The sequence below is a fragment of the Bos mutus genome, chromosome 7, assembly GCF_027580195.1.
Source record: "Bos mutus isolate GX-2022 chromosome 7, NWIPB_WYAK_1.1, whole genome shotgun sequence".
Classification (NCBI taxonomy): domain Eukaryota; kingdom Metazoa; phylum Chordata; class Mammalia; order Artiodactyla; family Bovidae; genus Bos; species Bos mutus.
In genome coordinates, this window is record NC_091623.1 from 91,440,880 (window position 1) to 91,456,158 (window position 15,279).

The 15,279-nt window shown below is 50.7% G+C and overlaps 3 protein-coding genes and 1 long non-coding RNA gene across 12 annotated transcripts in view; 2 read left to right on the forward strand and 2 right to left on the reverse strand.

Annotated features, from left to right (window-relative positions):
* The window catches only part of EIF4EBP3 (eukaryotic translation initiation factor 4E binding protein 3), a 1,987-nt gene extending 688 nt beyond the window's left edge, over positions 1-1,299 (forward strand). The window contains 2 exon segments of the mRNA XM_005900190.3: positions 504-677; positions 837-1,299. Coding sequence (XP_005900252.1) covers positions 504-677; positions 837-865 — 203 coding nt within the window. The 3' untranslated portion in view covers positions 866-1,299.
* The window catches only part of SRA1 (steroid receptor RNA activator 1), a 25,052-nt gene extending 16,832 nt beyond the window's left edge, over positions 1-8,220 (reverse strand). Inside the window, exons 1-5 of one of the 2 annotated variants that reach the window (XM_005900191.3) lie at positions 8,046-8,220; positions 7,795-7,920; positions 3,263-3,471; positions 2,695-2,803; positions 2,116-2,541 (exon numbers count right to left, since the gene is read on the reverse strand). In XM_005900191.3, coding sequence (XP_005900253.2) covers positions 2,330-2,541; positions 2,695-2,803; positions 3,263-3,471; positions 7,795-7,920; positions 8,046-8,070 — 681 coding nt within the window. In that variant the 5' untranslated portion in view covers positions 8,071-8,220 and the 3' untranslated portion in view covers positions 2,116-2,329. Of the gene's footprint in view, positions 1-2,115; positions 2,542-2,694; positions 2,804-3,262; positions 3,472-7,794; positions 7,921-8,045 lie in introns of those variants that run through there. The other variant, XM_070374467.1, reaches the window with a different exon arrangement.
* On the forward strand, positions 8,134-10,053 carry LOC138988556 (uncharacterized). The gene is made up of 3 exons (XR_011464831.1): positions 8,134-8,269; positions 9,400-9,527; positions 9,808-10,053. It is a non-coding gene; the product is annotated as an uncharacterized lncRNA (long non-coding RNA).
* On the reverse strand, positions 8,850-15,227 carry APBB3 (amyloid beta precursor protein binding family B member 3). Of its 8 annotated transcripts, none has more exons than XM_005900197.3 (12): positions 14,742-15,227; positions 14,307-14,470; positions 14,151-14,227; positions 13,313-13,373; positions 12,955-13,101; positions 12,705-12,832; positions 12,173-12,287; positions 11,949-12,033; positions 11,622-11,705; positions 11,240-11,355; positions 10,911-11,102; positions 8,850-9,395 (listed from the first exon to the last, which is right to left on the reverse strand). In XM_005900197.3, the coding sequence occupies exons 1-12, from the start codon at positions 14,788-14,790 to the stop codon at positions 9,159-9,161; spliced, it is 1,455 nt and encodes a 484-aa protein (XP_005900259.1). In that variant the 5' UTR covers positions 14,791-15,227; the 3' UTR covers positions 8,850-9,158. The 8 variants fall into 8 exon arrangements, with proteins under 8 accessions (XP_005900259.1, XP_070230559.1, XP_070230560.1 ...); XM_070374458.1 differs by having other exon boundaries at positions 12,705-12,872; XM_070374459.1 differs by lacking the exon at positions 13,313-13,373 and having other exon boundaries at positions 12,705-12,872.
* Positions 15,228-15,279: the final 52 nt, after the last annotated feature.

A 15,279-nucleotide genomic window follows, 5' to 3' on the forward strand; every position in this document is an offset into this window, starting at 1 on the left:
GACTTGGGAGGGGTCCGGATGAGAAGAGCCTGTCCCTGGGTTTCAGAGGAGGAGCACTGCCCCTCCCTGTCCAAGCCCAGGTGGCAGCACTAGCCTTCACATCTGTTCTTTGGCTTCCTCATCCACCTGGGGCTAAAGGGCTAGGCCCTACCTTTTGAACCAGATAGGTGAAGTTCAGAGCCAGCAGAGGACAGGAACCTCCAGAAGTTCTTGAGCTCCAAGTCTGGTGGTGCTCCTGGAGCTCCCCTAAACCAAAAGCCCCTGCCTAGACCAGCTGGGATGCCCCACTTGCTCTATGGTGCTCAGACACATCTTGGTTAGGCCCAGAAGCCTTCCAAGTGCTATGAGAGCTAGTCAGCTGAGATCCTGACTGGGCTGCAGAGCAGTAGCCCTTAAGAAAGGGGGAGATGTAACCCCTTGGCACCTAAAAGACCTGTGTCTGGGGTCCCAAACAGCTTTGTACCCAAGCTCCTGCCTCTTACCTAGCCCCTACCCCTTGACAGGCACCAGGATCATCTACGACCTAAAGTTCCTGCTGGAGTGCAAGAACTCGCCCACTGCCCGGAGGCCTCCCTGCTGCCTCCCCCAGATTCCCGGGGTCACAGCGCCTCCAACAGCCCCACCCCCCAAGCTAGAGGAGCTGACGGAGCAGAAGGAGACAGAGGAAGAGATACCCGGTAAGGAAAGCAGGCCCTAAAATTTTAATATGGCTTTGAACCCAAAAGCCCCAATTATGTAGATTGGGGGTGGGGGTCAGTTCTGAGGGGGCTGTCTGAACTAACACCGAAGCCACAGACTGCCAGCCCAGCAACCAGTCCTGCCCTTTCTCTCCCCAGATGATGAACAGTTTGGAATGGACATCTGATCCAGTGCAGATGACCACATGTGGAATGAGAGGACTCCGTCACGCTGCTGCCGCTACCTCCTTTCTCTGGGGTATCCAAAGGCCTACTGGCCTCATCTAATCTGGAAGGGGGTGATATGTTGGTTCTGGGCCTCCATGTTGGGTCTGAGGCAGCTAGACCAGGGATAGGAGTAGGCAACTTGCCAAGCCCTTAGCTCTACTTTCTTTGGTCTGTAGCCACTCCTCCCAACCCCTGGCACTTGGTTACAGCTGAGGCTGGGCCAGGGGAATGGAGAATGTCACTTTCTGACTGCTTAGTAAACATTCAAAGAAATGTCTTGGCTCCAGTGTTCTCCTCAATGTTGATCTTCCCAGCTCAGCCATAATGTAAGGGTCCCAGCAAACCTGGTTAGGATTAGAGGTCCCAGGTCCCTTCCTAGCTCCCTCTGGGCCCACTTTGAACAGCAATTAGACCCTGAGGCAGACTTTGGGGACAGGTCATAGGAGCTGCCAAACCATAAACAGCAATAGCCTGACCCCTGCCGAGGGCAGTTCAAGCCTTTCCAGGAAGCACCCTTCCCGGAATCAGCCTCTCTAGCAGTCCCTCCCTAGTTGTTTCAAAGCAGGAAACAAGAGGCACTGCCCCAGCCTACAGCCTTCTTTGGTCTCTCCCCATGCCTTTTCTGCCTCCTACTTGTAAGTACCAACCTTATTCCAACACTGAAAACCTGTACTCTCCCTTCTCACAGCATGATGTGAACCTCCTGGCCCCTTCCACCTGGTTCTGTTGTCCTCAAAGTGTTAGAAGACCTTAGGGCCCAAACCGAGGCAGCAGCTTATTTGGTGAGTCAGATAAAGAGTCATAATCCTGCTCCCCCTCCCCTGCCCCCATGGGGAAAAATCATGTTCCCATATTGCAACAATCTGGTCCTTTTCACCTTCAGTTTATATAGCTATGTTATAATCTCTGTAGCACTTGCATACATCAAGGGTGATGCAATGCAAATAAGCAGTCTCCTCCTTTTAAGAGAAAAAAATCTCCCCATGCTATTTGAGCCTTTGTTTCCATGTTGAAACAAAGTCATCCAAACATAGATGACTCAGCCCAGAAAGGGATGTATGTTTCCATGTAATTTGGGGGAAAGTGCCAGGTGATAATCTACTCATGCTTAGCAAGGCCATTCATGATGAATAGAGGAAAACAAGAAGCAGAGCAGTCAAGAACACCAGAGGGAACATATGAAGGGCTCGCTCATCTCTCCTACCCAGGGCCCACTATATTGAGATGTTTTTATTGAAATGCATATGGTATGATAAAGCAACCTCGTTGTGGTCCAGGTGAGACCTCTTCCCCCAGAAATGGGTCAGGCCAGAGTTTCCCATGGGCAGACCGTCTTCCCAGTGGTAAAAAGGAGTCAAGTTAGAGAAGCCTCCCATGCCAAGGCACAGGAGATGGTGTGAGATGAGTCTGGGGAACCCACAGGATCACAGGTCATGCTGGATGCCTGGTACAGTTTGGTTCTGCTCAGCTGTGGCTATGGATTTCTCTTCATTGGCCTCCTCCTCTGAAAACAGACTCCTCTTTACCGCAATTAATCTTTTAACTCCCACCATCCACTGACTGACCTCAGTCACATGGTCAACCATGAGTGAGCGGTGGATGTCATCTGCTGCATCCCACTGGTGGCTTGAAAGCTCTGAGGAGAGAGAGGGGCTGAGCAAGCAACCTGGAGCCAAAGATATAGCTGCCACTCCTCCCCCCTCCCCCAGTCAAAATCTCAGCACCTAGTCCAACTCGGACAACCATGGCAGGATGAGGGGTTAGGCTATACCAAGGGACCCCACCACACCTTGCACCAGCAGAGCCATCCTCTTCTTTACAGGCATTGACAGCTTCCCTCCAGCCCACTGTTCCTGCAGCAGAGCCAGGCGTCGGCTGATGTCATCACATACCTGCTTCTGCGAGACAGAAGCACCCTCCAAGTCAGTGCTGCCAGCCCTGCAGGGGCAGGGTAGGCAGCACATGCTCTGTCTGGCCCAGGAACTTTATACTCAATCTGAGTTATGGTTCTTTACGAAAAGATTAGAGGCCCCACTAAGAATCTGATGAAATCTATGGATCTCTTTTCAAGGAAAATGTGTGTATGGCTAGAATTTTTAAATTTCTGGAGTTTTTCAGATGGTTAAAAATTAATTCTATAGTGTTGCTTTACAATAAGGAAAGTGAAAGTGTCAGCCGCTCAGTTGTGTCCAACTCTTTGCAACCCCATGGACTGTAGCCCACCAGGCTCCTCTCTCCATGGGATTCTAAGGGCCTAAGACCACTCTACTTTCCTTTAAGACTGCTCATCAGGTCAGAGGGTCTACCTTTGGGAGCCACACCTGCATCTGGCTGTTGATGGGAGCTTTCCCACTTACCTTTATGTGGCCACGGCAGTCCTCCAATGCCCGTTCCAAAGGTCTCAGTACATCTTCCAGCAGAGTCTCAGACTCAACGACTGGGGAATCCATGGGCTCCGTTCTGGAGGGAGGACAGCTCCCCACAAATTGGGGGGGTCTGGAAGCCTTACTTGAAGGAGGTGGAGGCCCCATTGGGGGGAGCCCAGGAGATGTCTCTGAGGTAGGGACTGAAAAGATAAAGCAGGATCAAGCAAATGTGGCTTATATACAAAGAAATAAAAATGGATGCTGTGGTAAAGCAGAATAGTAGTAGAGGACCCTACCTAGACTGTTCAAGGAAGGCCTTCTAAGGTGATGTCAAAGTTTGCCCTAATTCAACACAATGTGACATCTGGCAAGTTACTTTTAACCTCTGAGCTTGGGTTCCTCTTCTATAAAATGGGGATATTACAGTAGCAGCACTTATTTCACAAGGTTACGATGATTAAGTGTAAGAATATAGGTACAGCTGCTAAAGTGAGTAGCAAAAAGTGCTCACAAAGTTAAGAACTTGGATGAGATAGATGCAGTCATTAAGAGTTGAAGGAACCAAGTACGAGGGTATAGGTAACGGCAGTGCCCAAGAGAAGGGAAAAGTCCTGATGTTCAAGGAACAGAAACAAGGCCTGTGTGGCTAGAAATGCTTAACACTGAGAAATTATGAGCTTTCACTGGAGAGGTAAGTAGGGGTCCAGACCCTGCAGGACTTTGGAGGAGTTTGGTCTTGAGCTGTCTGCGCTTAGTCGCTCAGTCATGTCCGACTCTTTGCGAGCCCATGGGCTGTAGCCCACCAGGCTCCTTTGTCCATGGGTATTCTCCAGGCAAGAATATTGGAGTGGGTTGTCATGCCCTTCTCCAGGAGATCTTCCCAACCTAGGGATCAAACCAAGGTCTCCCGCACTGCAGGTGGATTCTTTACCGACTAAGCCACAGGGAAGCCCAGGAATACTGGAGTGGGTAGCCTATCCCTTCTCCAGGGGATCTTCCTGACCCAGGAATCGAACTGGAGTCTCCTGCATTTCAGGCGGATTCTTTACCAGCTGAGCTACCAGGGAAGCCCAGTTTTGAGCTATTACTCCATTAATGGTAACAGGAAACCATTGCCAGGTTTATAAAAGCAGGGGATGATGTCACTAAACTTGTGTTTTATGGCGTTCACTCTTTATGGTCTGTGAAAAGTCGATGAGAATAGGTAAAGAAGGGCAGGGATACCAGTTGGGAGGTTAACAACAGTCCAGGAAAGAGAATGCTGGCAGGGACTAGAGTGAGAGTAGACAAGGGGAAATGGGGTGGTCTGATTTATTTAGGAGGAGACAGAACAAATCTTGATGGAATGGGGGTGAAAGACAGGAGCCAAGAGTGACTCTTGGTATCTGACTTTGATGACACGATGGCAGAATCACTATGAAAAATGAGAATACTGGAGAAGAAAAGTCAAAAATTACTTTCATGTATTAATATGCACATGGATGATAATTCATCTAATTGGTCTGTCAATTTGACCTCACCTCCAGTGACCACTCTCCTTCAGCATCTCATCATCTGTCTTGTTCTCAACAACAGTGTCCACCCCTCCTACCCTCTAGCGCAGTTACTCAGATTTTCAAGGTGCATTAAAATCACTCCCTTTAAATTGATATAGCTACAGGGACTTGCCTAGAGAAGGCAATGGCACCCCACTCCAGTACTCTTGCCTGGAAAATCCCATGGACGGAGAAGCCTGGTGGGCTGCAGTCCATAGGGTTTCTAAGAGTTGGACACAACTGAGCGACTTCACTTTTCACTTTCATGCATTGGAGAAGGAAATGGCAACCCACTCCAGTGTTCTTGCCTGGAGAATCCCAGGGACAGGGGAGTCTGGTGGGCTGCCGTCTATGGGGTCGCAGAGAGTCGGACACGACTGAAGCGACTTAGCAGCAGCAGCAACACAGGGACTTCCCTGGTGGTCTCCCTGGTTGAGAATCCACCTTCAATTGCAGGGAGCGTGGGTTTAAATTCATAGCTACAGATTTTAAAAAAAATCTAACACTGCCTGAAAATCCTATACTTTGCCTCTTTTTTCTCCTCTTCAGAACAATTATTTCCACATCTTATCGCCTATAAACTTTTCTACCTTCTCCCTTTATTTTCCTTTCCTTGATGTCTACTTCTGACCCTGCCTCACATTTCACCGAGAAAATAAAGGTCATTAAACAGGAACACTCATCTTCTCACCACCAGTTCTGCCTACCCACCTGCACCTGGAGCTACTTTCCTTTCTCTTCTAATAGATGAAAGGCTCCCGCTTCTCCCAGAGGCTCTCTCTCCAGCTGGGCTCTACCCACCTCTCTTGCCTTCTCTGGGCTTTGCTCCTGCAGTCATCCCTTTCCCCTGAGCAATCAGTTCTCCCTCTACTGAGCCATCCCATCAGCACGCAGAACTCTCCCTTACCTCACATTCCATCCTCAGGTACTGCCCTACTTCTCATCACTCCTGAATGCTTCTGTTAGGATCACTGGTGATTGCTACGTCTGTCAAATCAAGTGGTCCCTTTTCTCCATCTTACTTACTTCTCAGCAGCATTCATCAGGGTTGAATCAAGATCCTACTCTCTCCCAAAGAGTAATTCTACTTTTCTTACTTCACTGGTCATTTCTCAGCCTCCTTTGCTAATTCTCTCTTCAACCTTGAAATGCTAGAGAACCCTAGGGTTCTGTCTTGAGTCCTGTCTTTACTTTTTGTACTCAAGTTCATGACATTAAATACTATTCATATGATAGTGACACATTTCTATAATTCAGGCCCAGAGCTCTCCCCAAAGTAGCAGCCCAAAGTCAACATGGCCAAGACAGAAATCTTGCTTTTCTCCTACCCTGCCAAAACCCAGTTATCCCATATCAATGAACACCATCCAGTTCCTCAAGTGAAAAAATGTAAGTTACATAGCCTCTTCTTTCACCTCACCTACTGTATCTACTCATTCCTACTGACTTTGTCCATATCCATCCAATTACTACTACCTCTAGTACTCCTACCCCTGGCCAAATTATCATATTTTACCTGTGTTATAGTTTTTTTCACTTCTTCCCTAAAATCTGTTTTCCACAGAGCAAACACAGTGATCTTTTTAAACATGTAAGTCAGTCAGTGTTTCTCAATCTGGGGAGATTTTGCCTCCAAACCTCTGGAGACACTTTTGACTGTCACAACTTTGGGTGGGTGCTACTGGCATCCAGTGAGTAGAAGCCAGGGATGCTGCAGACATCTTACAATGTACCTACATGTACAAGACAATCCCTCACAAAAAAGAATGATCTGGCCCAAAAGGCCAGTAGTGATAAGGTTAAGAAACTGATTTATATCGTAACTCTGCAATGTTATAGGTGTGGATAATAGAGGGATGAAAAGAGCTGAATCTGAGCCCCCTATTCAGGGTCACATCAGTCATCACTCAATCATGTCCCACTCTTTGCAACCCCATGGACTGTAGCCCACCAGGATCCTCTGTCCATGGAATTTTCCAGGCAAGAATACTGGCGTGGGTTGCTATTTCCTATTCCAGGGGCTCTTCCTGACCCAAAAATCGAACTTGTGTTTCCTCAATTTCCTGCACTGGCAGGCAGACTCTTTACCATGGTGCCACCTGGGAAGCCCTTAAAGTGCCACAGATCATCTTCAACTCTATCCCTAGCCCAGTATGCTCTAGCCATCAGATATTCCTTTAGTCTAAATTTGCCAAACTTACCTCTGGGCTTCTGCACTAGCTGTTTCTAATGCCTGGAATACTCTTGCACCTGATCTTTGCATGACTGCCTTTTTAATCCTTCAGGTTTCAGCTTAAATGTCAGCCCTTCGGATACCTTAGTTACCCAATGACTCTCACATCACCCTGTTTTATTTCTCTGCAGAGTCCTTACCACCATTTCATCTTTCTCCAAAGTTTCATCTTCCGCCAAGAAAACAAAACTTTTTGTCTTGTTCACTGCTGTCTAGTTTGCCTTCAAACACAGCAGGTGCTCAGTAGATGATACTGATTACATGAATGACACGTTAAGTCTGAGATGCTTATCATACAGTCCAGTGATGAGGTAGAACATACAAATGGATGTACCACCATGGGGTTCCGAGAAAAGATCCAAGTTTGGAACAGAATTTGAAAATAATTTGGTAACAAAAACTACATTAAAAACCGTAAGTCTGGATGAGGTCACCTAGAACGAAAGCAGATTCTTTGGAGACAAACCTGGGCAACAGATAGTTCAGTTCAGTCGCTCTGTCGTGTCCGACTCTTTGCGGCCCCATGAACCGCAGCACACCAGACCTCCCTGTCCATCACCAAGTCCCGGAGTCCACCCAAATCCACGTCCATCGATTCGGAGGAGCTCAGAAAAAGGCCTGAACCGAGCCCCTTTCTGGGACTCCAACCTCTCTCCCTCAGTAAGTCCTCAGAAGAGAAAAATAGGCTAGCGGGGCAAGCTTATCCCGGCACAGCCCATTCTCGGGGGGTCTCGGCACACAGGGCTCTCACGCACCTCTGGGGGCTCCATCCTGGGGAGCGGCGACCCTCTTGGTGAGAGGCGAGCGCTTGGGTCCGCCAGCCTGGGTCTGCAGCCCATAGGAGAACTGCGGCGGATCGTTCCAGCCGCGCTCCGTGTTGCCTGCAAAAGTGAGAAGACGTGAAGCGAGCCCGAGGGGGCGACAGAGGGTCCGCACCCCACACGGTAACCGCCCCCAGCCTGGGCCAGGGGAGGACCCAGCTCCCTAGCCCACCCGCCTCGCTCACCCGGCTTCACATACAGCTCCGCCATCTCCACTTCCGCACGGCCAGCGGGGCATCACGTCATTTCCGGGGCGGCCGCACCCAGCCGGCTAGGACACGCCCCCGACAGGGCAGATTTCCTGGACCCTCCAGGATGGACAATTCAGGAACGCTGAAAATCGCCGTCGAGACCCTGCTCCAACTCCGTCTATTTCAGCTACTTAACAGTCGGGAGTGCTGACTATATGGTACGAAATGGGGCTATTTTCCAGGAGGTGCTGCTCTAGGAGCTTAAGTCCCCTGTGGTTCCCTCTCCAAATCACAGTTGCTCTCAGAAGCAAGTTTACACCACCAGAAGCTCCTGCCCCACATATGCCCCACTGTGATCTAGCCAAGTGGACTTCCAGAACTTCTGTCCACTTCCCTGAACGTTTACACTCTCTTGGTTGGAATATATTTATCTGGAAGCCTAGTACACTTTAAAGTGTCTCAGACCAGGTACTTCTGAGGTGTCTCACCTGAGCTCCCACAACCCTCTGAGACTTCCCAGTTGTACTGCATGTTATCTTCAGTCCTTGACTTTCGTTTATTTGACAGTCTCAGAAGGTGGAGCCCCTATTTGATTATACCTCCAATGCCGACTTAATGCCTAGCACAGAGAAGTCCTTCAGAAATATACTTGTTAAATGAAGTCAGATTTCCAACTCTCCCATCCCCTTATGTGACTGACTACCAGCTGCCACCAACACCAAGGACAGATATAGACCCTCATCTCATACAGGCTGTTAACTCCCAACCCTGTCCCAGGCCCAATATACTTACATCCAGTGAGGTCACCGAGGGATTTTTATTTGTACTGATTTTGCTATAAAGTGTTGCTGAGGTAGAGCCAACTGTCCAGGGTTGGACAGGGGCAAGGAACACAGGGACCCAGGGAAAGGAGAGCCTGCAGCCTAGGTTGTGGTACAGGGCCTCTCAGTCACCCATACAATGAATTGGGCAATAGAGGGTGGGCAAGTGTCAATGGGGCACGCAGAGAAGGCTCCAAAAGGTGAGAGCTACAGGCCCCTGGGGAAAGAAGGGGTACAGAATTGGGCGTGGACCCAGAGCCTCCTTCCCCAGTCCTCCCCAATTAACTTAGGGCATGTGGAGCAGAGAGGGTTTCAGCCGGAAGGCATCAAGAAAAGAGAAGACACCCCGCTTTCGAGGGGCTGCTCCTGCACCCCCAACCCCTCCTTTGAGCATGGGAAGTGGCAGGGGACCTCCTGGGGAGTCCACAGAGCTGGTCCGCTTGAGCCGCAGGCGTGCGCGGGCCTGGGCACCCCAGGCCTTGCCTCGAGCTGCAGAGGCCACAAGACACTTCTGGTACTGAACCTAGGGAGAAGAGGAATGTGAGGATCCAGCTCCTTCTGGCCCCTGGACTCCCTGAAAGCTTCCGCAGGACAAGGCCTCAGGAGGAAAGAAGCGGGTAACCTGCCATGTCTGGAGCCCCTACAACATTTACAGGTAGCTCATTAACAAAAAGTCTAAAACCTGGCATTTACTGAGCATTTAAGGAAAGCCTGACACTGTGTTAAGTTCTTTGCATACTCTACTTGATCCAGTTATTTATCAGGTGTTATAATCACCATTTTGCAAATAAGAAAGTGAGATTCAATGAGAATACATGATTTACCCAAGGAAACAGAGTCAGAAATTGATGGAATTCAAAACTAGTTCTGATTGTAGGGCCTGTGTTCTTAACCATACCTACCGCTATGCTGGCTTTCTCTCTCTCTCCTTACAGTGGACTGGCCCCTGGCAAAGTGGAATCCCTCGTCAAGGGGACATTCTACAACCTAGTCCCAGTGCAAAACTGCCCTGTTCTTCTCTCTCCTGAATTCAACAGGGTTTACAAGGTCTTCTTACTCCTCTGGTGTCTTCCAAATCTTAAACCTGTACTGTAGTTTAAGTCATCTTCCAAATCCACAAACTTGACTTCACTGTCTTGCTCAAAACCTTTCAATGACTCATCGTGCCTCAGGATGAAACAACCTCATCACCCGACCCTGTAAGTTCTTCTGTGACCTGGATTCTGCCATTCTTTCTGCCCCTGTCTCTCATTCCATCCATCCTTCCTCCACCCACCAACCCTACCCCCACTGGTGTATTCCAGGTAAATTACATTCTTTCAGACACTGACATCCCTCTCACTTTGACCACTGTGGTTCCCTGTACTTGACAGCACATCTTTGAAACCACTCCCCTTCACTTGGATAACTTTCCTCTTTGGACTTTCAACTCTCAGTTTTCTATCACCTGTTTCAGAGAGCCTCCTTGAACCTCTGAAGGGGCCAAAGCATCCATCATCCTGTGATGTGCAACTTCCTTCTCATCTATCTCTGCTCTAACCTAACTGTTCTGTGAGGGAAAAGACCATGCTTTCCACACCACTGAATTCCCAGGGTCAAGTATGGTTGAGTTCTGGCAACTACTTATATTTCAGTGAGTAAGTGAATTGAACTGAGTGCAAATATCCCACATTCATATGCCCAGATACCAGAAAACAACCTAAATGAGAGAAAACAGGAAAGAGAATGCTCACCCTATAAGGCACAGCCCTTACACAATTTTGCTGAAATGTACGCATATGGACCCAAGTGTCAGAGCTTCTGACATTTAAAGAAAAACAGGAATAGCTATTATTATGTGAAATATCCTGGCCTTTAAATATTGACAATTAAAACCTACTAAAAACAGTGTGAAGGTTAAATAAAATACTCCCGAACCACAGTCAGCCCTGGCGTGCTGGTCTGTGATCTCTGGAGAGGCTGCTAATCCTGAACCCCAGTGAACAGAATAGAGCAGCTGCAGGGCAATCCCACCCACCCATTCCCACCCCTGACTCACCATGCAAGCTGCCTGCACAGCTTCAGAGAGTCCCCCTGCATGGGGCTGGCACCAGAAGGCTGCACACTGGAAGCTCTGATGGCCCAGGTCGGCAATGAGACCAAAGGTGTGTGGGTCACGACCAACACCAATAAAGGTCACGAGGCGCACAGGACACTGCCACAGTGGTTCCTCCTCTGCACCAGCCTCTGCCTGACCAAATCAGGCCTAATCACTGAAGGGTCAGATACTAGCTGGACCCCTTGAGCACTTCAATAGCAAGCAATAACCACTTAGCATCCCCGCCCACCCCTCCACAGCTCCCAACTTCACCCTTTTCTGGCTGGTACCTGAATGGGATGTGCAGTCATAACAGAGTCAGACACACTGAGCATGGCAGGGACCCAGGTGTCCCGGTCCCCACGGGTGGTGAGCGTACCAATGGCCTCGTTCAGCACATCCATGCCTAGGGGGGACATGCCCACCTCAGTGTCTCCCAGGCGTAAAGAAGGATCTGCAAAGGAGTGTCTAAGCCCCTCTCACTGACTTAGGATTCAGAGAGATGGGAACAGAATAGCTGGGATCAGGCTTCAAATCCTAAGTGGAGAAGGGCAGTACATCCCAGGCTACAGAAGGCCATGGGAGCACTCTGAGAAATGGTGGTAGATCCTTCCTTTTCCACCTTCCACTTCCTTTACACAGCCCAAGCCCTCCAGCCCACTCAGTTCTCACCCATGGCTTTGGTGACTGGCAGGGTCCCCATGTACAGTGCCTCGTACTTCTGAGCAGCCTGGCTCACAGCATCCAGTAGCTCCACTGAAATACATACACCAAGTTGGTCTGGGTACTCTCTCAATGACCCCTTTCTCCACCCTTCTAAGGGAACTGGAGCAAATAGGAAAAAGGCCATGGATGTTCCTCCAATTTAGGGTTTGGGATCCCTGGGAAAGGATACCTCAGAAGTCCTCTATCTGCAGAGAAGTACTAAATATCTCCCTCCCCATCTTTCACCAAAGTAGTCTGTTTTTGCATTGCAGCCCTGCCCCCCGCCCCCCATACCTTGTCGAGGCAGGTCTTCAGGGGTAATGGGGTCTAGTGAGCAGCAAGGGGAATCACCACTGACCTCCACTCGCTCCGACAAGATCTGAAACACAGTGTAGACAGCATGCGGTGAAGGGAGGGGGAAGTGAGGTAAGGGAGCCAATACCACCCTAACCCAACAACCTTAGCAGCTTCAGACCCAGCTCCATACCCACACTCCCTACCCAACTCCTGGCCCTTACCTGGGCACAAAGCCCATGTAGGGCACTGGCAATGGCCTTAGCAGGGACGTCACAGCGAAATACATGGCACTTGAGCATACAGCTGTCTTTGTCACCCGCCACAAAAGCGAAGTCCCTGGCAGGGTCAGAGATGGGGGTAGGGCAGGACTAGAGATGGGGCTGGGGTAGGGGTGGGGGCCCTGCAGTGTCTGCAGGAGGCTGGAAGTCAGAGTTAACGCAGGGATGGAACAGGGAGATCAGGGCTGGAGCTCAAGGCACTTGGCTGTCACTCACCTGTCACTGTTCCAGAAGCATGTGGGAGCACAGGAGAGAATCAGCCCAGCCTCTCAGACTCTCCCCTGTCTGTCCCTGCTGGGCTGGAGCCCACCCTCCCCAACCAGGGCTGGATCAGGCAGGGGAGGCAGAGCTTGGGTCCATGTCAGAGGACCTGTGTCCGGGGGTTCAATACAGGGAATGAGCATCAGTGGGGATCACAGCCTGCAAGGGGGAAGGAGAAGCAACTCTCACTTGTAAGGATGCAGGGGGTCCTCACCGGCCCTTGGAGCTGCCCACACCCCATACACGGATGTGCACCAGAGGCTGGCAGTGGATCAGACTGTGGTCCAGGGGATTCACCAGGCTCATGGCATCCTTTTTCAGGATCATCAGCATGTTCTGGCCCTGCCAAGCAGAGGTCAGGCCGGAGCTCAGATGAAGGTGGCTGCCATGGGGAATAGGCAATTCAGGGACAGCCACCTCTGCTGGATGCTAGGTTGAATACCTCGAAGGGTCAACCAGCTCACCTCACCCCAGGCACCATCTGGGGGCTGACTGCGGCTTCGGGTCTGGGCCAGCTGCTGGATGCAGTTATTGACAGCGATACTGCTCTTCCCCGGTACCAGGTCCTCTTCAGGTACTTCCACCCAGCCCAGAGAGCGGACTGCAAAGCACTGACAGGTTGAAGGAAAGGACAGAAGGCCCCTGAGTAAGGGAAGCAGGATCAAGTAGGGTGGGCAGGGTGTCACAGGCTCCACATATATAAACCCTCTGGAGACCTCCCTCTACCCTTTATCACCTCTGCTCAGCCCAGTCTCACCCCTGACCTTTCCCTGGGGGACCCTCCCCAAAGTCCTGGGCTGGCCCTCAGGCTTAAGTCACTACCTTAGCCCCTGGCTCCATTCTCTGGATGTAGGATTCTTCACCATACCAGGACAGAGAGTTACTGGAATAGAGCAGAGCTCATAAAAGGATCACAATTCCTACAGAAGGCACAATGGTGAGAACCAGACTACTTGATGGGCACAAGATGTGGGATAAGAAGCAGAATATAGAGTCCCAAATGTAAACTCAGAGGGAGACAGGGCCCAGGACATATTAAATAAGTGTAATATAGAGCATGGCTTAAAAATTGAGGAAAAATTCAACACACGGGACATAGAATATAACTTACAAACATGCAGCAGGGTCCAAAATGTGGACCAGTGCCCCAAATCAGGACAAGAAGACCCTTGAACACAGGATAGGAACCTCCATGGACAGAAGGTAGGGTAGTCAGCAAGATGTAGAACATGACAGGTCAGGACCCAGAATACATAAAACAACCATACAGCAAAAAACAGAGCTTGGATCAAGAAACGAAACACTGGGAGAATCAAGAATATGGGACAGAACCAAGAACATAGTGTGTATGTGTGTGTGCTCAGTGGCTCAGTAGTTTCTGACTCTGCAACCCCATGGACTGTGGCCCACCAGGCTCCTCTATCCATGGGACTTCCCAGGCAAGAATACTGGAGCAGGTTGCTATTTCCTCCTTCAGGGGATTTTCCTGAACCAGGGATCAAACCCACGGCTCTTGCATCTCCTGCATTGGCAAGTGGATTCTTTACCACTGTGCCACCCCAGAACTTGGGCTGGAAAGCAGACTGTAACAGGTCCAGCTGCATCTTTGAGTGCTATGGAACCCCAGGCTTTTCATTTCTGCCTGGCCTCTCCCCCTTACCTCTGGTCCAGTGAGCTCTCCAGGCTGGAGAAGGATCTCCCCTTGGGAGGCCGAAGTCCCCAAATTCCCTCTGTCTTCTGTAGAGAGAGGGATAGGTCAGTGTGGCAAGCTTAGGTCCACACATGAGCTCAAGCCCTCTCCTCGCACTCCACCTACCTTGCCTGGGTCCTCTGCATCTCCTGACTCCCAGGTTGGGCGCTGCCACTGAGTGCTACCGCTGGGTACATGCCAATAATAAGTACCTGCAGCATCGCGGATCTTCCTCCAGCCAGGGGGCAAGCCTGGCTCCCCCTCCAGACTCTGGTCCCCCCACAAGTCGTCTACAGGAACGTAGGATTGGAGAGGGAGGGCTTATTTGTGGACTCAGAATAACACTGTCATAACCCTTCCTCCAACCCATATTTGCGCTTCCAACCTTGGATACTGCATTGCAAAGATCTGGGTTCATTTGTCCCCTGGTCCTCATCCCAAGACATAACGTACGCAAGTAACTTAAAGGCAGGCTCCCTGTCTTTGAGCCAAAGGTAGCCTTTCGCGCTCCCTCGTTTTCCCTCAGCTCCCGACCCTCCCATCTGGACCCTCTGTGCACACCATCGCAGTTGACCAGAATGATGGCCAGCATGTAATCCTTGCCCAGCATAGCCCTGGTCGCGTTCCCGCCGGCCTTCGCCGGCCCTCACTCAGCCCAGCACGCCTCCGGAGCTGCTGTGCCTACAAGTCCAGCCTCTCTGCGCTGGAATCCGCCAGGCCAACGGGCGCCGCACAAACACAGGGAGGAGCAGAGGCCGGGTCCTAGGGGCGGGAAAGGACCCGCCAAGGTAGCGCCTGGAGTCTAGAGGTGGCGCGTGTAAACAAGACGTCCAGATCTCCCAGTGGCTGCGCGTTCGCGTCCGAAAGTCTAGGGGAGGCTCAAGGACCGCGGCGCACAAGGTGACGTCACCGCTCAACAGTGAGCTCATCAAGCGGCGGAAGATCCTCCAGGAGAATGGACGCAGAACGTACACGCGAACAAGTGAGATCATCGCGTTCAGATCGTCTGCGCACGCGCACACGAAGCCTGGCGCGGCTGGGGTGCAGCTCGATGAGAGAGGTCACGTGGGAGTATCTGCGAAAAGAGGACCGTCAGGAA

Coding starts and splice junctions, on each gene's coding strand:
- APBB3 (XM_005900197.3), bottom strand. CDS start 14,790: ATGCTGGGCAAGGATTACATGCTGGCCATCATTCTGGTCAACTGCGAT. Junction 14,471..14,741: donor CATTCTGGTCAACTGCGATG/GTGTGCACAGAG, acceptor ACGTTCCTGTAG/ACGACTTGTGGGGGGACCAG. Junction 12,034..12,172: donor TACATGGGCTTTGTGCCCAG/GTAAGGGCCAGG, acceptor ACTGTGTTTCAG/ATCTTGTCGGAGCGAGTGGA.